General features: G+C 47.6%; 1 protein-coding gene across 1 annotated transcript in view; it reads right to left on the bottom strand.

Annotated features, from left to right (window-relative positions):
• Positions 1-19219, bottom strand: part of IQCA1 (IQ motif containing with AAA domain 1) — a 106975-nt gene extending 87756 nt beyond the window's left edge. Inside the window, exons 1-5 of the mRNA XM_036386745.1 lie at positions 19139-19219; positions 7815-8139; positions 4607-4720; positions 2105-2293; positions 1312-1383 (exon numbers count right to left, since the gene is read on the bottom strand). Of these exons, the coding sequence (XP_036242638.1) occupies positions 1312-1383; positions 2105-2293; positions 4607-4720; positions 7815-8139; positions 19139-19149 (711 nt within the window). The 5' untranslated portion in view covers positions 19150-19219. The remainder of the gene's footprint in view (positions 1-1311; positions 1384-2104; positions 2294-4606; positions 4721-7814; positions 8140-19138) is intronic.
• Positions 19220-25543: the final 6324 nt, after the last annotated feature.

The following is a 25543-nucleotide window of genomic DNA, read 5'->3' as shown; positions in this document are numbered from 1 at the left end:
AGTACTGTGGACCATGGAAGCACAAATAAACTTAACAAATGCAGAGCAGTGCTGGATGTTTCTGTGATGTGCTGCTGCTTTACTAGAACTTCACTTGGTACAAGGGCTGTGCTATGTGAAAAAGGGATTTGTAGAAAATGTTTAAATTTTTATAGAAGAATACACTTATAACGTATTATAATTAAGAAATAATTAGCTTATAATAATAATAATAACATAAATTATAACATCTGCATTATCTCAGCCTTCACATAAAACTAAAAATAAAATAAAAGTTTTTAAACACCTCTCAGTTACCCCATCTCTAAATCAAAAAAAAACCTTAATCCAACAGTGCTACTGCAGCTGGACTTGGGTGAGGCTTGACACCTGTTACTGCCTCCAAAAACTTGGAGGGGGGCAAAAAAAAGATCAACAGTAAAGAATTTATCCTATTTTTGGGGTGTTTGTTGCAAGGAAGGGGGTGGGAGGAACAGATTCCTTGTGGAAAGGATGCCATGATTTTTTTCTTTCACCCCTGTGCATTTTAACTGACCATGGGCAGCTGTTCACTTCCCTGTGCCTCTGCAGTGTTATGTGAGGAAGATTTTGATTATTTCTATATGGACTTAGAGAAATATTGATGGATTAACATGCCAGTTCTTAGGTTTCTCTTCCCTGCTCTTGACATACACAGGCAGTGGCTTGCAAAGGGGTGGGAGAAGAGGATTTTGCTTCTTTGGTTTAATTGGATGTTAGGAAAAATTCATTATTTTAGCCCACTCTAAGGGCTGTCAAGCATTGGAACAGGCTGCCCAGTTAAGTGGTAGAGTCACCATCCCTGGAAATGTTCAAAAAATGTGTGGATGTGGCACTTGGGGATATGGTTAGGGGTGATGGGCTTGGCAGTGCTGGGTTAATGCTTGGACTTGATGATTTTAGAGGGCTTTTCCAACCTTCATGAATTCTACTCCAGACATAAGGCACCTCACCACTCTTGAAATCAGGACTGAAAAGCTGATTAACAAAATTTCCTTGCTGATCATGCCTAGGTCAAATTCCCTGGAACCCAGGGCAAATTCTCCACAGGCAGTTTCCACATCTGCCACACACATTGGAGAATGTATGGACAGCACAAACCCATTCAGCAGAAGACAAATTGTGCTACTCCTGTGCCATTTATCATTTCAGCTGATCTCTGTATTCCTTGGAGACTCCTTTTAAAATAGGAGGAATCGTAGAAATTAATTTCTCCTCTTGGGCTGAATGATAGAAGCCTGAAGAACAAACAGAGTGTGGCATTTTGTGTTCTGGAGGCACAGCCCCACTTACCATGCCCAGAAATATCATCTCCTCCTCTCTCAGCCTCTCTGTTTCCTTGCGCTGCCTGTGCCCACGCCAGACCTGCATTGTAAACAAAACTCTGATCAGACAAATGGGCCTTGGTACAGCTTCCTTTTCTGGGGCAGACACAGGAAAAAACAAATAGAGGAAGGAAAGGCACAATATACCATTGAAACTATTGCTTTTTAACAGGTTGCCATCTGCTATTCTTTTTTTTTTTTTTATGACAAATTTTGAGGTTTGTTATCCCCTCATGCTGCTCTGGGTGGCTTCTAAAAACTGTCACTGCTTCATGAAGTTCAGACATAAGATTTAGGCTGAGCTCCTGCTCTCATCAGGCTGAATTGTCTGAATTATTCATGTGCAAGGACTCTTTGTGGAATTTAGCACTGACCTCCCTCTGTCCTTTTTTCCAGATATGGGATGAACTCTTCCCCTGGAGATCACAGAAAAAGGCATGAATTCAGAGATGCACTGAATTCCAAGGGGAGGCCAGAAAGAGCAACTGAGGTCATAAAAATCAGAATGGAAAATCAACGTGTAAGTTACAAAGTCATCCTGCATTGCCAGGGCAGGACTGGTTCCATTGATCTTACATCTGGGGGTCCTGTCTCATTTTTTAAGTGGTTCAAATGATGTATTTCACCTTGCTGGACACCCTAAAAAGGATCATTTCAGAAAGCTCCCCATCACGTGAGCTATGTTGCTGCCTACAGCTGCTCTCCTGACCAAAACACTGTCATTTGGCTTTGCTAGAATTGTTGCTACACAAGAAACCCACCTTTTGAATGCAAGTGGCAGCATCATCTGGACTTTTAGCCATCTGTTGCTCCTGTTTTTTACTGTGCCTTTTCTCTTCAAGGTAAATTCTCCTCATGAAGGCTGCTCGAGCGCGGCCCTGGCGAGCGCGTTCTGCCACCTGGATCACCCGAATGCCCTCCTCAAGTGTCATGGCTGTGACAGCTTCCTTCTACAGCACAGCCAAAAAAAAAGGAATCAACACAGCAAAGTTATGTTTTGTAAATTGCCTGCCTCAGTTAGAAATGGGATCTTAGGAAACAAAGAGCAGAGACTGCTGTTGATGTGTAAGGTGGAAAACCTGCTCTGCTGGGAAGCCACAGTGGCTCATGCAGCCCTGCTGAACTTGATCCATTCGAGCAGAAAGACACAACCATGGGGCTTTGTCCTTCTAAAAGGAGAGTTTCTTAGGCTGTGGAATGTTTTCCTTTCCTTTTCTGAAGGGAGGGTTTCTGGAGGTGCTGCTGGGATCACAGTTCTTTAGATGAAAGTGGAAGGAGGGGCTGCTCTGAGTCAGAGGGGAGAAATGGATCAGAACAGAAGGGACTCCCCCTTCTCACTCCTGAGAACCCTCATGCTCCCCATGGAAAAGCTGAATTAGTGTTTCTTGATGTTCCTCTCCCAGCTGGAGGCAGCTCCTATTTAATTATTATATTTATATTGTGTGGCACTTACTTTCAGCAGGGCTTTCTAGGACACAATTACACAGAATAGATTTCCTGAACAGAATCCCATAAACCATGTGCAGAGCAGATTCCTGAGATGAACTCTGCTGGTTTTGATTTATGTTGGACTGCTCCTAACAGCAGTGCCACGGACATGGAGAGCTCCAGTTGGTTACACAGCAGCCAGGATTTCCTGAGAGGATGAGGTGCAGAAGTGCTGACAGCCCTGCAGCAATCCCAGTGGTGAGTGAGCTGGAAGTGCAGCACAGGACACTGGATTTGCACTGGCTGAGGTGATTTTATTGCTGTTTATTGAATCCCCTGGCTCCCTGCAGCAGCCTGGACCCTGCCAGAGCCTGGTGCTCTGCCTGAGCTGGCTGCTCACTAGACAACCTCATCCCTAATGGATGCCACGCTGGAAAGGGGCAAGAGCAGAACTCTGGGAAGCAAAAAGGCTCCAGGATAAACTGTGCTGAAACAGGATCTCCCCAGAGCAACAGCAGGAGAGCAGAGAACTCAACCAGGGGAGCTCTGCAGCTGCCCAGCAAAGCCTCTCTCCAGCAGGGAAGCCTGTGCTCTGTCTCTGCAGCCTGCCTGGGGCTGCTTCCATCCCTGGGGACTTTCCCTCTGGTATTTTGTGGGATCAACAGGCACAATCACTGCTGGAGAATTCAGGGCAGCAGTGTGACTAAGTGGGCCATCAGCACTGTCTCTTATGGCTACAACATCCATGAATCCAAGTTATCCAGGCATGTAGGCACAGTTGTTTACTTCAGGAGTCAACATGCCACTCCCAAAAGGTCAAAAGTATATCAAATCCAGAGCAGCCTTCACTGCAGTGCTCATGTATTTGTCTGTAATGACTTTTGCTCTGCCAAAAGTCAGTTTTCTGCTCCTCCCAGCAGCTGCAGCTCTGTTAGCTGCACGGGGGAAACTGCACTCATTGTTCAGAGGTTATAAACAAGTGAATGCCAGCAGTTGTGCTGACCTGAACTCTGAGTTCTGCCTGCTCGCTCCACTGAGGAATCCTGGGCCAGGACAGTTTGGTTTCAGTAGTGATGCTTCAGGTTTGAGCTTTTATATTTTTCAGATTCTGTGCTGCTTTAGTGTGTACTTCTGAGCTTCATACTAGGGGATGGTGAGATTTCCTCACAGAGCAGAGAGACAAAACAATTCCTTCTCTAGCTGGACAAATGATCCAAATCTCAGCCCAAGAGCACAAACAACGTGGGCTGGAGAGAGAAAAACAAGAAGGATGGGATTCATAACCTAAAGCTGTAATTGGACAATGAACTCCAATGTGCAAATGGAGCAGAACTTACAAAATTTAGAGACCCTTGACCAGTTGTCCATTTTTGTGACCATTTTGGGTTGACCTTGGGTGTAGCCCTGGCTGGGCTCTTGTGCTGCCCAAGGTGGATCCATTGAGGAGATCCTTTTAATAAATCCCTGCTTTATTCTTTAGCTCTGTCTGGCCTCTGTTCTAGGGTAGCCTGCACAAGGCATCAGCAGGACTAATTACAAGATAAGGGTTAGTTAGACAAATAAAGCACTGACTTGGCCAAAGTGCTGCTCTTTCTGACATTTTCACACACAGAAAGCAGAGTAGAATCATTCCAGTCTTACCCAGCCTTGAAATGTGACTGGATGTTGTTTGACAGGGAAATCTAAGGTTTCTTTCTACTTGTGCCTTATCTGTAAACACACTTTTAGTTCCTCCCTGCTGTAAAGCACTTCTCACTTCAGTGTCTCATGTTCTGACACGTGTGGCTGTGAACTAAACAAACCAAGCACAATATGTAGGTATGGGGTACATTTACCTGTTCTAGCAAACCAGCATTCAGCAAAATCTCATGCAGGAATTTCTCCCTGTACTGCAGGATTCCCAGGTTTTCTTGAATGAAATACTTTGGGATGGGTATTTCTATGTCTTCCTGGAGGAAGAAAGTCACAAGATGCTTTTTAGGACTGTATTTAAAACACATTACTGATTAATTGAACACCTCTACAAAGCAATAAAATAAGGACAGAGGTTGTTGAGTATTTTTTTGAGTGTTGGGGAATTTGACCTTTGTAACAGCTGCTGTTATTTTTCAATTACTTTAGACCTAATTCAACAAAAACAAATAAATCAACCCAATTTGTGAACCATGTGAGCCCAGAAATCTTTCTTCTTATAATGGCTCAATTATATTATCAAATTGCTAAAATATTTGGCAGGGTTGCTAGAAATTTAAACATGATTTCCACCGAGCTGAATACCTATGGTTGTGTGATCATCCCACTTCTTGTTTTAATCAACATGAAAAATAGATCTGCTCTCTTGCCATTTTTTTTTACCATTATAAGGAACCAAAGCATAATTCTAGAGCTTTTTATAGGTATTTTGAGCTGTAGACAGTCTGTCTGCCTGTGACTGTGGTATCTCAGACACTTCTTAAAATCACACATGGCCAAAAGTGCCTGTCTTTACTAATTTCTGTAATTGAGATGTGACTGATTTACATTTCTCCCAGTTTCATTCCTCACTCCCTCAGCTGCACACTGAGGGACATCCCTACCATGACACCACAAGAAAGCTTCCAAGTCAGGCTGTGCTTATCCCTGATGATTTTATCAGTGCAGAGGTCTGCTCTGATAAAGTTTCTAAATATTTGTCTTGCTAAGCTCCCTGTTTGCACCTTCCAACAACCCTTGGCAGTTGATGGAAATTATTATATGCTGTACTCTGAGTGCAAATCACTCTGGGTGGATTAAAATCTGGAGGTTTAAGAAATCAAGGGTTTGTCTGGACACCCTCCTGGAGGATGAGAGGATTTCTAGGCTGCCAGGGAACAGAATCAGTGTAGGAGTATCTCTGATGTCTCGCCTGGCCTGTAATTCCAAGTGATTCTGGATTGTGACTTTTACTGACTGGAAAAAGGAGATCAAAGCCCCAGTGCCAGGGCTGGAAGGGGTGGGGAGCCTGCTTCTCTTCATAATCTCTTTTTGGGGCCCAGCACTGAAAAGTCAGGCTTGGGATGATGAACCTCCAGTCAAATGTGTGGCTTTTTAGCCACTCCCAGCTCCACATGGGATTTATGGATCCAAATACCTTCACAATTACCCCAGGAAATGGAGTGACTGGATGCTGGAAGGCAACTGTACAAAAACACAAGGTACAGAACTTGTGGGGAAATAGGAAAGCTTGGCCTTGCAGTGACACAGAACAAACCAGGCAATATCATCATATAGATTATAAAATGTTGTGTCCTCTGCCTTCAATCCTGCAGGATTTTAGCACTGATAACAAAGGGAAAGGAATGACAGGAGATATCCTTTCTGGGCAGATCCTTTGAGAAACAGGAGTTATTTGTCCAGTAATTTTGTTCTATTATCAAGAATATTGAAATATTTTATTAAAAAGAACACCCCATAAATCTATATTCTTATCTAGTATGGAAAAATTTTTCTTTGAAAAAACCTGAAATCTCCTCAGTGATTGATTTCTTTTGTGGTAGGTAGGTATGTTAAGCCCTCTTAAATTAAGGTGTGGTGCAGGAATTTGAATTTATGCTTGTTTTTGAGGAGATGTCAGGCATGAATCCTCAGACTTGCCAACTTTTTGCTGCAGATGGATTTACTGCTGAGTCATGAAAACAGCAGTGCTAAGGATTTCAAAATATGATTTGAAGGATTGTTTTCCCTGGAGATATGTTTAAAATAATTTAAAACAGTGCTTAATGTTGAAGGGAAAGGGCTGGTGGAAATTCCTGGCAAATCCTCTCCTAAATTTGCAGATGTGCAAACAGAAACACGATGCAGATCTCAGAGTGATGCGATAATGATACTGGGCAATTTATCTCGGAGCTGCCATCCCACAAAAAGGAGGAATTTCAAAGCACAAAAAGCAGGAATTTCAGCTGGTTTTAGCAAAGCAGCGGTACCTGAATGTGACAATAGATGGAGCTGTCTGCGAGAGAAGTAACCCTCTTTGCCAGCTCATTTTTCCTGCGGCTTTTAAAGCACAGCTTCCACGCTTGGCCTCATTGTCATATTCACGGTGCTGATTTCACCGTGCCACGAAGGGCAGGCTGCAGTGGACTCCACTTTACTTATCAGTGGTCCATTTTCTATCTCACCCCACATTAAAATCTGGCAGAGTCAAGCTCCCTGCACTTAACAGCAAAGCTGTGAAGTTATTACTGACAGAGAGAAGGGTTAGATGGGATATTGGGAAAGAATTCCTCCCTGTGAGAGTGGGCAGGCCCTGGCACAGGGTACCCAGAGAAGCTGTGGCTGCCCCTGCATCCCTGGCAGTGCCCAAGGCTGGATGGGGCTTGGAGCAGCCTGGGATAGTGGAAGGTGTCCCTGTCCATGGCAGGGGGTGGCACTGGATAGGCTTTGAGGTCCTTTCCACCCCAAACCATTCTGGAATTCTATGAATACAAATTCATGCTGTATTATGGAATCATGGAATGGGTCAAATCGAAAAGGACCACAAAGGGTCATCTGGTCCCACCCTCCTGCTCCCAGGCAAAGACTCCCCTCCCTTCTGAGAGAGGTGGGTGCTAACTGATGCCAGCACTCCTAGCACTGCACAAGCCATTGCACTGTCAAAACCCTCAAAATTATGGTGGTGACACCAGCTGGGGAGCCATCTGCTTCTTTCAATATCGCTGCTTTCAACTGGAAGTGTCAGGAGTGTGCCCCAGAATCCCTCACGAAATGTTCCAGAACCCTGAAATAATTTGTGATCACCCTCAGACTATGCGTCACCCTTTCCCTGCCCTCTGCATGGAAGATCACGTCCGTGAGGTGTGAAAAACGTGGAAGTTTCCTGGTGGGCCCAGAGAGGCAGCAGGCAAGGTTACAAATAAAAGGCCTATAAAGAGAACCCATCCTTCCCATGAATCAGCTCCCTTTGGGGTGTGAAAAACATGGAAGTTTCCTGGTGGGCCCAGAGAGGCAGCAGGCAGGGTTACAAATAAAAGGCCTCCAAACAGAGCCATCTTTCCCATGACCAACTCCCCATGGAGGCGGCCCTACCGGGACACGCTGCAGCTCCAGCAGGACGGCAGCCATGGGGTGGCACTCGCACTTCTCCAGGGCCACCATCTCTCCCTTGATCTCCAGGATGCGGCCCATGACCCCGTCCAGCGCCTGCCGCAGCGCCGCCCGCTTCTGCTGGTGCACCAGGTGGGCGTGGGCCTCGGCCAGCTTCCGCAGGATGGCCAGGTACCGCACGTAGGCAGTGGCCAGCATCTTCATCACCTGCTCAGGCTCCTCCTGGGGCTGCAGGAACTCCTCTCTCTCTCTCTGGAGCATGGTGTCCAGCTCTCTCTGGGTGTCTGCCCATATCTGGCAGTAAGTGCTGGTTGGGAAGAGGAGAATTTCATGTCAGCCTGACGTGAAAGAAGGAGTGAGCACACAGAGCCAGGGCTCTGAGGGTGTGGATTTCTCACAGAGCAAGGCTGGAAGTGTCAGCCATTACATTTATAAGGAAGTTTTTTGTGATGGTGTTCACAGGGGTCCCCTGTTTCTCATCTCAGGAAGAGATGAGAATCTTGACTCCATGTTTCAGAAGGCTGATTTATTATTTTATGATATATATAGATATGTTATATTAAAAGAAAACGATACATTAAAACTATACTAAAAGAATAGAAGAAAGGATTTCATCAGAAGGCTAGAAAAGAAAGGAATGGAATGATAATAAAATCTTGTGACTGACCAGAGTCCCAACACAGCTGGACCTGTGACTGGTCATCAAGTAGAAACAACTCACATGGATCAATCAAAGATGCACCTGTTGCATTCCACAGCAGCACATAATTGTTGTTTTCCTTTTCCTCTGAGGCTTCTCAGCTTCTCAGGAGAAAAAATCCTAGCAAAGGATTTTTCTGAAAATATGTCTGTGACAGTTTTTAACTACAAAATATTTTGAAAACCATTAGCAGAAGTTTCTGGGTTTGTTTTATTAAAACAAGCTTAATACTTTAAAGCTTTCCAGCTTCATTCTAAAAGGCTTGAAGCATCCTTCAAGTGTTTGAAGTTACAATCCCCAACAGTGCCAGGAGTTTTATTCAGCTGTGCTAATTGAGAAGATGGTTTAGTTGAAAAGGTGTCTCCCTCCAATGCCTTTTAATAGGCATTTTAATAGTCCTTCCTCCTTTTAATAGGGGGAAGGACGATTTGAAGCTCTGCACTTTTGGGATCTGGACCAATTTGTGTTTCTAAAGCTTTTCTGACTTTCTGAAGTGGTTGCTTGAAGTTAACTGCAGGGTAAGGGTGGGGTTGGTGCAAATGCTGGAGTGAAGTTGGGGGCCTAATTCAAATGTGAGGTAAGGAAAATAATTTATTTCTGTGGTAGCAACTGTTGCACTCCAAGGAATTGCTAAATGTCTGGTCTGGTGGCTGTGGGATTAAGTGGCATGGAAGCTGTCACCTCAGGCCATCTCCATTTCCAGGAGCAGTAATGATGCTCACTTGGTAGTTTTGGTGGGAATAGGTGGAGTTCTAAGGTGAGCATGGACTGGCTGTCAGTGGCTTTTCATGGGAAAAGCAGATCAGGATGTCCTGGGCGATGAGCCTAAAGGAGCAAGAAATGAGCCATGAGGTTTTTATTCAGAGAAGAGCTCAAAGAGCAGTTTTGTCATGGCAAGGTGTTAATAACACCTGTGGCAGTGAAGACACTTTTGGATCCTGTTCTCCTTTGCCAGATGCAGACTCTTGGCAGTGATAAGTGTTAAAAAATCCTACATCTTTGAAAATGCCTCTCTAGGAACAGAGCAAGGAAATTCCTTCTGTGCTGAGCCATGGCTGTGTTGGGAGAAAAACAGTTCATTCACACTGTCCTGCTGAGGGGAAAACAGTGGCTATGGAAACAGGGACAGCTGACTTGCTCCTTAATCCTAGGAATGAAGGCTTCAATGGTACAATCTAGACCCATCCTTGCTGAACCAAGTTGCTGTTCCTAGAGCTTCTCAAAGAGGGATGAGAACAGCAAAAGGCCCTGCCTCTGTTAGATGAGCTTTGAGAGCAGACCTTGCACTGGGGGAGTGTTGGTTTATTTATCCCGATCAGAAAGCTGGACAGATGTTAGCATTGTTTGTGCATGACAATAAATGTTGGAGCTCTGTGAGCTGATCTTATCACTCCCAGTCCTGGAGGTCAGAGTGACCCAAGGCTTTTGCTGCAAGAGGGACGTGTGGGGTGGGACAGGACAAACTCCAGCCCCCGAGTGCCCCGAGTGTGGGGTGCCCTGGGTGGTGACAGGGCTGTGGGACTCCCTCCTGCAGTCAGCAAAAACACCAACAACCCAAAGCCTGCTATTGAATTTGCACCATTAACGTTTTAGAGGGCGTATTATACACTTCAGCTGACCTGGCTTTCTGCAGGATGCAGCTGGCCTTGCTTTTCCTAATGCTTCTGCAGCCCACCCAGCTCTTTCCCCTTCCCTTTTTTTTCCTACTTCATTTACATCCCGCCGCACCACCCGTATCAGTCAATTGCAGCAATTAACCCAGGTGCAGGAGATAAACAGAACCAAGCCGGCCGAGGGGAGGAGATGGGGCCGAGCAAGGCCAGCAGAGCTGGAGCCAGGGCACGGAAGGATGTGAGGCATGCGGGTTTTCCAGCGAGGGAGGAAACGGCGCGCTGTCCTGCGTACTTTGTGTGATTTCTCACGGATAGGGCACAGCTTGTCAAACTCGGAGGAAGCCCTGCCCTGTGGGGTGTCCCCACAGCCATCCAGCTGATTGATGAGCCCTGGGGATGCTGGGGCTGGAGCCTTTCCCGTGCAGGTTGCTCTGTGCACGGAGAAGTGACCGATTTACAATAATCTGCCTTCTCTGAGTGAGGAATGTCAAGTGGTTCCTCCTGCTGAGCCAGCTCATATCCAGTTTCTTTTTATACTGGGAATGGCTGGTGGAGGGAGGAGAGGAGGGGGCTGGAGGACCTTACCATGAGGCACTGCAGATAGGACATAATTGCTTCCATAAAGCATTAGTTTATCAGATAAGCACAGGGATGATTGCAGGCACGGTTGCTGGGGGTCAGATGTTAAGACTATGGATATTATGGGATGATTGTGGCTTTTGCAACATGAGGGCAAAATAAAGGATGGGCCCACTGGAAAATGAAGTGCTGAAGGAGAAGGTGGATGTGAAAGTGATAAATTTGTAGCTGATAACCCTATGTACCTGCTGTGTTCAGGGACCTGGTCCCCAAGTTTCTTAGGTGTGGGGATAGGTACAGGCCAAGCAGAAATCTGATTTGAGTCTTGCACCCCTTCACCCTGGTTAAAAACTAGAGGACACATGCACAAAATGGGATTAAAATGGTTATTCCAGGTTTTACTGGTGCCCAAATGAGAGCCCTTCTGGACTAGTCTGAAGGGTGAGCTGTGCCTGGTGTTTAGAGCTCCTTTTGGGGGACTTGGTAGAGCTGCTGTGAAGCAGAGGAGCCTTTCAGCTTTAGAGAAAAACGTGCTCAGGGGTAGTCAGGAGGAGTAACTTCAAGGTTATGCCTTAAAAGCAAAGGAGAGCACTGCCTCTCCCTGCCTGTGAATCAGACACTGCGTGATCCCTAAGTCCCTATTGGAATTTTTGCCTATTTGCTCAGTGTCCCTTTGCATTAAATTGTGAACTCCCTCAAAATTGCTTCCACACGCTGCAGGGGGAGGACAATGTAGCCTTGAATGCACTGGGTTTTTATTTACTGTGACTGGTCCACCTTGTAGGGTGTGCTCTGTTCTGAGCTGTCTGTGCCCAAGGATATTCCACCAGATTTAGGTTGGATTAGAGCCTCTAACTCACCTATTAGTGCAGGTAATGAGCCTAGCTTTCTTATTCAAGGCTTAAGAAAATAAAATCCTGGGAAAGAAAGCTGTCTCCTCATCTCTCTGTGCATACAGCACTGTAAGTAATGCTACAAATTGTCATAGCAACTCCCAAATAGGGATGTTATGGGGAAATAAGCAATGCTGTAATGGGATGAGGAAGAAGCACATCAAGTGACTGAACTCCAGAGTCCCCAGAGTGATTTCTGGCAGCTCACAGCTTGGAGGGAAGGTCAGAGCTTTAACTCCTCACTGATGTCCTTTCTCTCACTCCCACAAAGTAGAAACAGAGACTAAAACATGGGCTTAAGAATTTCTTTTACCCATAACCTGATTGGCAGTTCAAAACTCACTTTTATTGCTCAAAATAAAGCCTGGTCTCCTTATTTAGAGTGAAGCTTAACAACATAGGGTTTTCCTCCTGCTGAAGTTACAAAGTGATGTTTAAAATCCTGCCAAATGGTACATGCCTTGTTTTGGTATTGTATGGCCCTCTAAGTCTGCATGTTTGCTTGACCCATCTCTCCTAAGACTTGGAAAAGCTTCTTGGTTTGGAGTCCAGCTGAGGTGAGCCTGCTCACTGGTGCTGGACTGGTTTTAAGGCTGAAGCATGCCCTTCTTGGAAGGGTTTGAGCTGAGCATGCAAACTGTCCCTCAGGCCACTCCTGAGCCAGGGCAAGAATCTGCCATCAGTGGGGTCACCTTTGTGTGCCTTTTCTTCTTCCCCCCAGAGCGTCTCTGTGTTCACTCACTGCCAAAGGGAACACTACCCCTGTTATTCCAGGACATGGCACAGCTTGTCTCTGGATTTGTGCATGGGCTGAACCCTGGCTTCTTTGCTGCCAGGTTTTTCTGGGCTGCCCTCAGCAATATCTCCTGCTTTCCCATGCTAAAGCTGCAGTAGTGCAGTGCTGCCTGAGTCTCCCTGGTTTATCCTGATGGATGGAAGGAGGTGGAAGGCAAAACATTTGACTCTGACTCCAGCTTTCCTCACCTCGTTTGGGAACTCCTGTGTGATTAAAGGAACTCTAAATTGTGTGTGTTAAAACGCTGCTGAAGGAACCTCTGCTGCCACTGCAAACCCACCTTGTATTTCTTTCTCAGAAATGGGACTGGGCTGTGCTGGGGGCTGGAGAAAGTGCCCCAGGGTTTGTGACAGCTCCTGGGATGTGGAGCAGGGCTCGAGGAGCCTGGCCCAGGACACACAGGCAGCAGGGACAGAGATGCAGGGCTGGTGACAAGGAAGTGCACACAGGGGCCACTGCTCAGGGTCCCCTGGCCACACTGGGAGCCTGACAGGTCAGGCATTGTGCTGAGCCCTGGGCAAACACGGGGGAGGGAAACCCTGCCCTGCAGCCTCTGGAAAATAAAGAAACAAGAGACAAAGGTTGGGAGGGGAAAGTGAGGCCCTGAGAGGAAAAAGGGTTTTTAATGCTGCTGCTGCTTTTTTTTTTTTTTTTTTCCTTCTCTCTTTCTAAAAATGACCAGGCTTAGGATGATGCTGGCTGATCCAGGTCAGCAGTTACCTGTTCCCTCACAGGTGTTGGGTGGTGATTACATTACAGGAGTAGCCCCCCCTTTTCTCTTTTGCCCTATTATAGGCAAACATTTGTTGTGTTGCAGAGGTGCAGGCAGAATCAGAGATCAGTGTGGCCTTACAACAAAACATGTCTGAGTTCAAGAAGTGTTTAGACAATGCTCTCAGGCACAGGGTGGGGGTCCTGGGGTGTCCTGTGCAGGGCCAGCAGTTTGGATCAATGGCCCTGGTGGGTCCCTTCCAACTCAGCACTGATCCTGTGAACCAAATTGCCTGAAATGTTGTTGGAATTAATTGCTGATTTCAAAGCCTTTAGCCTGCAGTCTGGAGCAGTTCAGGCTCATGAGCCTGTTTAAGCCTGCCTTGCTTCTAAAATAAGATTAGTCTCACAATTATGCCAAACTTCTCAGCTGGTGGTGAATGTGACTCTGCCAGATGACTTTTTAAGCAGGCTTGCTCCAGCCACGATGTTTTACAGAGTTGGAAGCATTTGGGGGAAAATAAAGGATAAACCTCAGTAGGCTTTGGTTGTGAGAAGAGAAGAAAACACACAGCCTGCTGGCATTGTTAACGTGAACAGCTCTGTGCTTCTGTCATCTCCAATTTCAGTCCTGGGTACTATGACAGAAAGTGAAGGGGGAATAAAAGATTTGTGTGGCAGAAATGTAATGGGAAACTGCAGGGAAGGCGAGGAAGCAGCTCCATGGAGCAGCAGCAGCAGCAACACACCTCAGCAGGTCTCAAGCACCTGCTCCAGCCAAACTCACAAGGCTGGCAGGAAAAAGAACTGTTTTCTTTCATGGGTTTTTTAAAAAACCAACGTTTCCCTAAATGACAAAGCAATTAAGGTGTGGGAAAAGCTATTTTGGGCTGTCAAATGCTGCAGAGGCTGCCCTCCTGTCCCTCATCTCCTGCCTGGGCTGTGCCCTGGGCTGATCCCACAGCCTGGGTAGCAGGAAAGGGGGAATTCTGCCCCTCTGACCTGCTCAGGTGAGACCCCACCTGCAGAGCTGTGTCCAGCCCTGGGGCCCAGCACAGGAAGGACCTGGAGCTGCTGCAGAGTCCAGAGGAGGCACCAGGATGAGCAGAGGGATGGGGCAGCTCCATGGGGAAAGGCTGGGAGAATTGGGAATGCTGGAGAAGAGAAGCTTTGGGGTGACCTAACTGTGGCCTGCCAGTACCTGAAGGGAACCTGCAAGAAAATGGACAGAGACTATTGACAAGGGCCTGGAGTGCCAGGGGAAGGGGGAATGGCTTCCCACTGCCAGAGGGCAGGGATAGATGGGATATTGGAAGAAATTTGTCCCTGTAAAGGTGAGGAGGCCCTGGCACAGGTTTCCCAGAGAAGCTGTGGCTGCCCCTGGATCCCTGGAAGAGTCCAAGGCCAGGCTGGATGGGGCTTGGGGCAGCCTGGGACAGTGGAAGGTGTCCCTGCCCCTGGCAGGAGATGAGCTTTAAGGTCCCTTCCCACCCCAAACTCTTCTGTGTCACATGAACAGCAGCCTCCTCTCCTTTGCAAGCAGAATTTTTCCTTCCAAGCAGTATTTGCCCATAATACACTTTACTGCTTCTGACAACAAAGTTTATTTCAGCTTTAACCATCCTATGTAATCTTTTTCTTTTTACCCCTCTCTTCCTTGGAAAAGGAAGGGGCAGTTACCCATCCAGCTGCCTACAATGCCAAGCATAAAGGGCTGTGTCTGGGTGCTGCTCTATCCCTGCCAGGAGCAGGAGGCTTTAGGCACAAAGCTGACACCATCTACTCAGTTTCCTGGAAAACTGGAGCCTTTTCTTTCCCTGTTTTCCAGCACAAGTGCTGCTGGGATATTTCCACTGACAATGCTTTTTCCCAGAGGAGACACTGAAAGAGTAATACACAAGATCTTTCCCTACCTGCTCATTAAGGATGAAGGGAGGCACAGAAGGGAGTTGTAGCTTTGAGTCTTAGCTGTGATCAATTTGATCCTGTCTCTGATTTCCTGCCTTAACATAAGCAAGATGATGTGCTAATGCTCACCAGGGGTGGAAAGAGGGGCAAAGATGAATCTCTGACTGCTTGGGAGATGTATGAGAGAGAACATGCAAGGAATGCCCAGGAGGAAGCTAATAATTGTGGCGTTTGGTTGGAATTTGAAGAATATGGCCTGGGGCCAGACGCTGAATGAGGGGATAAAAAGAAATATTCAACAACGGGCCAATGGCTGAATGAGGCTGGGGCCCCGTGGGAAGGGAATGGGATGTGATCACAGCATCAGAAACTGCATCGTAATGCAGCCACAGAACTGAGGGGGGACACGAGAGGGGATTAGAAGTTGCACTGACATTTTTTTCACATCTGGGTGTTGCAACCTTTATTTTCTTCAGCTGAGCCTCGGGGATGTGATGTAAAACAGAGAGCTCTGCTTTGGTTGTTTCTGTTGGAAGCGGGAAGGGAGATGCTCAGGATCTTGTCTTAGATCAATATTTAAACAGTGAATTAATATAAATTCTATTTGTGACACGAGATTAAATTTTAAAGCGCTTTGATTGTTTAAAGCTCCTTGGTGGCAGTGGCAAATGTCTTGTAGCTGATTAAAACCTGGCAGGAGTGCTAGCAGTGCCAAGGCTTGGCTTTGAACATGTCTGGGCTAGGGCTGTCAGGGGCAAGGTAAGAAATCACTGGTCAGTATCCCAGGGGTCAAGGAGAGGGTAAACAAATCCATAAAAAAGGAGGAAACAGCAGGAAAACATAAATACAGCAGCATCTCTGTGAATCTCCAGTGTCTGGAACAGAAGGTACATCTGCATGCAAATGGCTGGGGCTGAGTGCTTTGGGAAGTGAGATACCCCAGCACTTTTTAATCACCCTACACTGATGGCTCTGTTCCCTCCAGAGGGCTCAGACTGTCCCTGGAAAATCCCAGGCATGTCTGGACATGCTGACTTCTCCCTTGGCTGCCTGCTGCACTTAGTGATCCTAAGAGAGCATTGCTGCTCTCTGAGCACCCTCCCTGCCCTGACACAGCTTCCTGAGGCAGGGGAATGAAACCTGCTGCTTTAGCCCACACCTCTGAGAATCACAGCACCTGGAGGGTGCTGAACATGCCTCAGAACCCAAGGTTTAGCTCAAGGAAAGCTGTGTAGCAGTCCTGTTTCTGAAGAACCAAAGCTCTTTCTCCTAGCCCCCTTTCATTATTGTCTCTCTGTCTCACTGCCTTCAGGTAAGGCAGGCTGTGGTAATTCACTTTTGTCATGTGGCATTTAAAATACCTTGGACATGGCCTCAAGTTGCACCAGGGAAGGTTTAGAGAAGAACAGAATCCCAGAATGGTCTGGGTTGGAAGGGAGCTCAAAGCTCATCCCATCCCACTCCCTGCCATGGGCAGGGACACCTCCCACTATCCCAGGCTGCTCCCAGCCCTGTCCAGCCTGGCCTTGGGCACTGCCAGGGATCCAGGGGCAGCCACAGCTGCTCTGGGCACCCTGTGCCAGGGCCTGCCCACCCTCCCAGGGGAGAATTTCTCCTCATAATCCCATCTTTACCTGCCCTCCTGCTTGGAGGCCATTCCTCCTTGTCCTATTACTTTATACCTGTGTGAAAAGTCCCTCTCCAGCCTTCTTATCAACCCCACTGGGAATTAGCTACTGAGAGGACACAGGATAGACTGGATAGTAACAAAAAGTTCTTCATGGAAAGAAGAAGGTGGTGGAGGCCCCATCCCTGGATGGATTTAAAAGCCATTTGGATGTGACACCTGGGCACTTGGGTTAGTGGTGGCCTTGGCAGTGCTGGGTTAAGGCTTGGACTTGATGATCTCAGAGGGCTTTTCCAACCTAAACAACTCCGATTTATGGTACACAGCCAGCATAACCTCACTGCAACCAACCACCTTAACAGCAGCCTTTGAGATCCAACTCTGGCTTGTTTAGGAAGGGCTGGATTAGCCCATCTGTAAATCCTGTGCTGTGCACAGCTACAGTGTCATTACAGTAACCTGAGCCAAGGAGCTTCAACACCAAACTGGAGTCCCTGAGCAGCACCTTGCTCAGAAACAGGAGTGGATGTGTGTTCTTGTCATGTGGCGTGGGCATATGATCCTGTTTATATGGATTTGCTGTTCAGTGCTGGCAATGCCATAGGAAATGCTAAAATCCCTGTCTCTGTTAAAATTAAACTGAGCCAAACCAGTTGAAGCACAAGTGTTTTTTCCAGCTACGCTCAGTTTGACTCCTTTGGTGTTAATCTGGCTCAAATAACAGCAGCCATGATTCAGAGACTGGGTAGGAATGACAGATTCTGAGATAACTCTGAAGAAGAGGTCAAATGCTGCTTTTGTGGGGTTTTTTTCTTTCTTCCTTTATCTCTTTTTTTTTTTTCTTTTAAAGAGCACAATTCAGACAACTCTCCACTACCCTGTGAACTTCAGTTAACTGATTCCATGAGAGTGTTAGGCAGGATTTATACAAGCCCTGCAGTGAATCCACCAGGGATCTAACCAAGCTCTCCTCCAACTGCAGGCTGAGCTGGGTCTGTCCTTGGACACAGCTCCCAGACAGTCTCTGCCCTGCCCTTGGGGATGTTGTTCTTCATTCCTCTCACCTTCCTCTCCTGAACCAAGGAGCTGCCTGGCTGGAAAGCAGTGGAGAAGTATCTGGCTGGGGCTACCAATGTGTGGAGGCAAAAGTGGAGAAAAGAAGGCTGGAGAAAACAATCTCAGGGGAAACCTTATTGCTCTCTGTAGCTGCCTGCGGTCAGCTGGGGCTCAGCCTCTTTTCCCAGGCAACAAGCACCAGGATAAGAGGAAATGGCCCCAAGTTAAGCCAAGAAGGTTCAGATTGGTTATTAGGAAAAGGTTTTTCACTGAAAAGAGTAGTTAAGCATTGGAACAGGCTGCCCAGGGGAACAGTGTCCCAGGTGTCACATCCATCCCTGGAAGCAGATGTGGCATTTAATGCTATGTTTTGGTTGAAGGCTGGACTTGGTGATTTTGCAAGTCTTGTCCAACCTTAATAGCTCAATGAAACCCAAAGTGTTGGTGACAAGGAGAGCTGCTCTGGTTCTGAATTTGGAAGGATGGTTTAGGATCTGAGGGTGTTTTCCCTGGCAAAAAGCTGTGAGTTTGGAAATGGGATACTGGGTAAAAGAAGCAGTGGGCTTTGAGGTTGGTACCACTGATGCCAGAGGAGGAGACCATGGGAAAGATGCCAGGAAAGGCTTTGCTCACAACCTGCTGGGACAGCAGTTTGGATATGGTCAGGTTTGGGTGTCAAGGAGAGGAGCAGAAGGAGGTAGCAAAACCTCCCCAAGGTTTTCTATTTTTTTTTTCCTAATGCACTAATATTCAGTGAACTTAAATATGCCATACCCAGCTTGGAACTGGGAAAAAGAGCCTCCACAAACTGGGCTGTGCTGCTGGAGCTGGGAGCAGCAAACAGCACAACAGTGAGCGATAATATTATGGAAGATGCTCACAGTTTAGCTCCCAGCACCACAGCACATTATTATTAATAATAATAACAATAATAATACTTGCTGGGCTTGGAGTGATGTTTCTGGGGCAGTGAGCACAGCTCTTTGCAGGCACTTTGATCCAATGCCGTCATTGTCTGGTTTTTGCAGACAAACTTGTAAAGCTTTGCACTATGCTAAAATTACTGGGGGGAAACAAGACACGATGTGGGCTCTAAGAGAGAGGAACCTTTTGCACAAAGGGTCCGAGTAAATAACATTAACATTTGTCTGGTTCTCCTGTGAGGACACGGTCACTTTGTGGGGTGCACTCGCCTCCCCCCGGGCTGTATCTCACCCCTCTGAGGGCATTTTCTCAAACATGAGCTGGAAGAGAGAGGAACCTTTTGAACAAAGGGTCTGAGGGAATAATTTCAGTATTTGCCCGGCCTTCCTGAGAGGATGCGGTGGCTTTGTGGGTGCACCTGCCCGCCTCCCCCCGGGCCGTGTTTCCCCCCTCTGAGGGCATTCTCGCCTCAGCCCCGCTACAGCCCCGGGCTACTCACGCCTGGGACATGCTGAGCACCGAGAGCCGCACCGGCACCGAAGGGGAGCCCGTGTCGAGGGGAACCGAGCCCGAGTCCCGCTGGGCCGACACCGACACGGCCCTGGAGCCCCGGGGCACCGAGGCCGAGTCCCACTGGGCCGGCACCGACACCGGCACGGGCCCGGCCCGAGCCGCCCGCGGCCGCGGCGTTGCCTTGGACACGGCCGGGGGGGGGCCGAGCCCTGCCCGCAGCTTCTCCTCCGAGCCAAGGGAGCTGCCGGCCGTCCGCCTTCTTTTTTCCACCTTTTTCTGCCCGCAGAATCGCGAGGTGGTTTGGGTCGGAAAGGAGCTCAAAGCCCATCCAGTGCCACCCCTGCCATGGGGCAGGGACTCCCAGCCCTGTCCAGCCTGGCCTTGGGCACTGCCAGGGATCCAGGGGCAGCCACAGCTGCTCTGGGCACCCTGTGCCAGGGCCTGCCCACCCTCACAGGGAACAATTTCTTCTCTTAATCTGATCTAAATATCTCCTTTTTTACTTTAAAACCGTCCCTCGTTGCTATCAGTATCATGCCTCCCACTCCCTTAGTTTTGGTTTTTGCCCCGAGAGTTTCATTCCCAGCCTCCCATTACTTTCACCTCCCCATTAGTTTCCTTCACTCCCCTTTCTTTGCCTCACTTTATTTTCCTTTTTTCTCCCTTTCTTATATCTTCCTTCCCCCTCCCCCTTTCACCCTTCCTTTATTTTCCTTCCCTCCCTCCATGTATTTTTCCTTTCCCCCCCTTTCCTATATTTCCTTTTCTCCCCTTTCCTATATGTTCCTATCCCTTTCCTGTACTTTCCCCCCCTTTTCTTCCCTTTTCCTATATTTTTTCTCTTTCCTCCTTATTTTTTTTACTTTCCCCCCCTCCCTGTTATTTCCTTCTCCCACCAAGGGCTTGTCCCTGTTGCATTCACATTTTTCCTCTTTCTTCTTACTTCTTTCCCTATTGAGGCAACTTTCTAGTGGTCTTCCATTCCCTTAGGACTTAAAAAACCAATTTAGAGGACAGGATTACAGCACAGATTTTGGGAGGGGGGGAGATGCACTTATCCACAGAGCCAGTGAGAAGGAAAAAAGCAAGAAGTTTGGGACAATAAGTAAAGTTTTGCCAGTGATCATATTTTTTACACAAATTTCTGTATGCTTGCATTCCTTTTCTTTGTTCCCCCCCTCCTTTTTTTTTTCTCCCATTGAAGCCCCAGCTCACATAATTAGGTGAGACTCTTGGCTATCAAGTTTTTGAAATAAAGTTTCTAGCCCTCCCTGGTTTTGGAGGAAAAGCTTGAAAACATGAATCTTGAAGACCATAATAAAAGCATCTAAGGATATTATTTTTCAAGCCATATGATGGCTATGCCCACCACATCATTTCTTTAAGTGTATAGGATCAGTGGGGGGTTTTTAGGAGAACTTGTTGCATTTTCTTCGTGCTGAGGTTGGAAAATGCTGTAAAATCAGCTTGTAATTTTCAATGTTAATATCAAAGTGGTTCTTCACGCTGAAATGAACATGGGAAATTTGTCTGCTTCCTTCCAGTGCCTGATCCTCATCCTCGTGCCGGTCAGGAGGGTCTCAAAAGCAGTAAGTAACTTGTATTTTGTTCCTTTTTTAATAAAATATTCCAGTCTTTGCAACCCAAATAGGAACCTTGCATTTTTATTTCCATTGATGCTGGCATCTGTACGCCGCTTCTGATGCCAAACTGTGCTTTTTTCAGCCAAAAGTTTTACCTGCAGGGTCCCAGCAGCGCTGTCTCCATCAGCGTGTGTGGTTTTAAGGACTGATCGACCTATTGCATGTGTTTGCAATAAAGAAGTAGGAAGATTTCTGAAGCAGTTGAAATGAAAGCACCAAGATGGCTTGATACGATGTGGATGTTAATTATTAATTTGAATTTATTGCCCTCTGTTAGCACCCTCGGTGTCACAGTGCACAAGATTGTTGTTGTATTAATGATGAAATAATACTCATTGCTCACTTCCCCACCTGCCTTCTCCACTCTCCCCCCCCCCCAAAAAAAAGTTGGAGGAAAGCAAATGTCTTCCTTTTAAAAATGGGAAATTGAGCTACAAAGAAGCTTAAGTGATGTACATGAGAGCATGCAGGGAGGCTGAGGGGATTTTCATTTTCATCAGTTCATAGAGAACTCGGGAAAAAAATGAGTTATGTTGCTGGGAAAAGTCATGAAGAAAAATAATTATGAAATGAGTAGAGTTGATTTTTATTTTTTCTTCCATGGGAAAGGAGCCTTTTTGGAGCTGAAATGGGAGCTGTGTATGACTGAGAGTGAGTAAATTGGTTTAGCCTAAGAAAATAGACATTTATAAACGGAGAAAGCAGGGAGTGGGAGATGTTCTCGTTTCCAACAGGGTTCCAGTTGACTCCTTGAGCTTTTCAGTCATTTGGAGTGAGAGGACACAGGTCTGCCTGGGCTCTGATGTCCCCACAGCTCAGCCTGGAGCAAAGGAGGCTCAGGGGGCCCTTGTGGCTCTGCACAGCTCCTGCCAGGAGGGGACAGCCAGGGGGTTGGGCTGTGCTCCAGGGAACAGGGACAGGATGGAGGGAAATGGGCTCAAGCTGTGCCAGGGCAGGTTCAGGTTGGACATCAGCAGGAATTTCTCCATGGAAAGGGTGCTCAGGCCTTGGAAGGGCCTTGCCCAGGCAGCAGTGGAGTCCCCATCCCTTGGAGGTGTCCAAGGATCTCCTGGACATGGCACTCAGTGCTTGGAGTTAGATGTCAAGGTGGGGATTGGTCACAGGTTGATGGACTTGATGATCTTGGAGGTGTTTTCCAACCAAAGTGATCCTGTGATTCTGTGCTCACTGCAGCTGAGGTCCAGCAGACCACTCATGGTCAGTCATGAAGCATCTCACTCTTTCCATTCTGGAATCACACATCTCCAATAATCCCTGCAGGCTCCAAACAGTCTGAGATGTCGAGGTAAGACCAGAGATTAAAGGGATTTGTAGTTGTTATCCCACTCATTGTACATTTTTTGTACAGCATCACTGGCCACTTCCTCCTCCAGCTCGTGTTGCATTAAAAACTCCAAGTGTGTTATTTGATCTATCCAGCAGGAACAGGGGATGGGTTTTGTACAGCCTGTGCCTTTTGGCATCTCTAATTCCTCAGGCTCTTGCAAACACAGGCTTAAAAGTCCTGCTGCCTTGGAAACTAGGTGCCATCATTTTTGAAAAAAAAAAATCTTTTATTACAAGCTTAAGAGGTGACTGTGAGCTTACAAAAGGGGTAAAACATAAAACTGGAGGGTCTTGTTCCTCTCAACGTGGGTCCCTGGCAAAGAGCTTAGTGCACCTGTCTGTTATTGAGGAGGGCTTAGGGAAAGCAAGCAACGTAATGAGAATAATGTTCTGCTTTTGCAACTTGTATTTCAAAGCACTTCCAGAGGTCTGGGCTGTCCCTCGAGGCGCAGGGTGGAAGGTGGAGTGGGTTTTTCCTGAGTGTTGCTGGCCCAGAGAGATGCAAAGGGAGAAGCTGTGGGTCAGGGCTTCCTCCTCAGTCCGTGGTGGGCTGAGGCTTTGGGCCACCACTTGGGAGTCCAGCATTCTGTTTGCTGTGTGGCCACAGGGTGTGACACAGGTGTGACAGCCTGGGATGTAGTGGCATGTGCTCTGTGAGGCTGGGCAGCCACCAGCTGTGTGAAACTTTAACAGAGTGCTGGATTCTGCAGCTGGAATGGGGCAGCCCTGGAGGCAGGGCCACACTGGGGAGTGAGAGAGCAGCAGGGATCTGGAAGTGCTGGTCGATGGCCAGTTGGATCTGAGCCAGCAGTGCCTGGGGTCAGGAGGGACATCCCTGTCCTGGGGCATCACCCCAGCAGTGCCAGCCAGGCCAGGGAGGGCATTGTCCTGTCTGCTCTGGGCTGGGGCAGCCTCACCTCCTAACCTAAAGTGCTGGGGGCAGCTGTAGATAAGATCTAAAGCTGTTAGATGGTGTTCAAAGGAGAGACAGAAGATAGGGAAGGAGCAGCTGAGGGCACTTGGCTTGTTCAGCCTAGAGGAGACAGAGGACAGACCTCACCAGGGTCTGCAGCTTCCTCTGAAGGGGCTCTTGGGCACAGGGTGGGATTTTTGGGGTGTCCAGGCCCAGGAGTTGGACCTGATGATCCTTGTGGGTCTCTCTCATCCTGAAGGGCTCAACAGAAGAGCTCTCCCAGAAGGGAGAGATGGCTGTGACAGCAGTTACAGCAGGATAGCTGTCCCCAAATGGGGACCTGGTTACAGCTGAGTTGCACAGCAAACCTGTGAGTCTGGAAAATGAGAAGCAGGACCTTGTGATGGGCAAGCCTGGGGAGTTGTTGCTCAGGGCTTCACAGAAACCCAGAATGGTCTGGGTTGGAAGGGAGCTCAAAGATCATCCCATCCCACCCCCTGCCATGGGCAGGGACACCTTCCACTGCCCCAGGCTGCTCCAATCCCTGTCCAGCCTGGCCTTGGACACTTCCAGGGATGCAGGGGCAGCCACAGCTTCTCTGGGCACTCTGTGCCAGGGCCTGCCCACCCTCACAGGAACAATTCCTTCCCATTATCCCACCTAATCTTGCCCTTTTTCAGTTTAAAACCATTCCCCCTTGCCCTGGCACTCCAGGCCTGTGTCCAAAGTTCCTCTTTAGATCTCTTGGAGCTTCTTTAGGGCTCTGAGGTCTCCCTGGAACTTTCTCTTCTCCAGGTGAACAGCCCCAGCTCACCCAGCCCACCTTTGTAGGAGGGCTGCTCCCTCCTCTGACCTTGACTTCCTTGCAGGTGCATGTTTGGTTTTCCTTTAGGCTTGGATGGAAATGTTTAAAGGAGCTCTGGGTGCCCCTTTGCAAACCTTGGGGACTGGAGTCACCCTTGTGGCCTCAAGTGCTGGCTTCCAGCTCACGGTGACACCCACGATGGGTGGCTCTGCCACCTGGGCTGCTCTGACCACTTCATTCAGCCTTGTGACCAGTGGCTGGGCTATTTTTTCCCAGTTAACATGGACTCCTGGATCTCCAGGAGGTTTGCTGCTTACATCCAAGTTATTTTTTCTCCAGTTAACATTGACTTCTGGATCTCCAGGAGGTTTGCTCTTACTTCCAGGATATTTTTCCCACTTAACACTGACTCCTGGATCTCCAGGAGGTTTGCTGCTTACTTCCAGGTTATTTTTCTCCAGTTAACACTGACTCCTGGATCTCCAGGAGGGGTTTGCTGCTTACTTCCAGGATATTTTTTCCCAGTTAACACTGACTCCTGGATCTCCAGGAGGTTTGTTCTTACTTCCAGGCTATTTTTCCTAGTTAACACTGACTCCTGGATCTCCAGGAGGTTTGCTGCTTACTTCCAAGTTATTTTTTCTCCAGTTATCATTGACTTCTGGATCTCCAGGAGGTTTGCTGCTTACTTCCAGACTATTTTTTTCCAGTTAACATGGACTCCTGGATCTCCAGGAGGGGTTTGCTCTTACTTCCAGGTTATTTTTTCTCCAGTTAACATGGACTCCTGGATCTCCAGGAGGGGTTTGCTGCTTACTTCCAGGCTATTTTTCCCAGTTAACATGGACTCCTGGATCTCCAGGAGGTTTGCTCTTACTTCCAGGATATTTTTCCCACTTAACACTGACTCCTGGATCTCCAGGAGGTTTGCTGCTTACTTCCAGGTTATTTTTTCTCCAGTTAACACTGACTCCTGGATCTCCAGGAGGTTTGTTCTTACTTCCAGACTATTTTTCCCAGTTAACATGGACTCCTGGATCTCCAGGAAGTTTGCTCTTACTTCCAGGATATTTTTTCTCCAGTTAACATGGACTCCTGGATCTCTAGGAGGTTTGTTCTTACTTCCAGACTATTTTTCCCAGTTAACAGGGACTCCTGGATCTCCAGGAGGTTTGTTCTTACTTCCAGGCTATTTTTTCCGAATTAACATGGACTCCTGGATCTCCAGGAGGTTTGCTCCTTACTTCCAGGCTATTTTTCCCAGTTAACAGGGACTCCTGGATCTCCAGGAGGTTTGTTCTTACTTCCAGGCTATTTTTTCCCAGTTAACACTGACTCCTGGATCTCCAGGAGGTTTTCTCTTACTTCCAGGATATTTTTCCCAGTTACACTGACTCACTCCTGGATCTCCAGGAGGTTTGCTCTTACTTCCAGGCTATTTTTTCCAGTTAACATGGGCTCCTGGATCTCCAGGAGGTTTTCTCTTACTTCCAGGCTATTTTTCCCAGTTAACATGGGCTCCTGGATCTCCAGGAGGTTTGCTCCTTAATTCCAGGCTAAGTGAAGGGGATTTGTCAGCATTCAGGTCCTTTAAACTTTGATATAACAGTGTGTTCATCAGGCCCGAGCGGGTACATGGAGGAGGAGGATTGCAGCAGAATTAGAAGGTATAAAGTTCAAATC

This window comes from Molothrus ater, chromosome 7 (genome assembly GCF_012460135.2).
Source record: "Molothrus ater isolate BHLD 08-10-18 breed brown headed cowbird chromosome 7, BPBGC_Mater_1.1, whole genome shotgun sequence".
NCBI classification, from domain to species: domain Eukaryota; kingdom Metazoa; phylum Chordata; class Aves; order Passeriformes; family Icteridae; genus Molothrus; species Molothrus ater.
The sequence above is the reverse complement of the archived record's forward strand: the minus strand, read 5'-3'. Positions and strand labels throughout refer to the sequence as shown.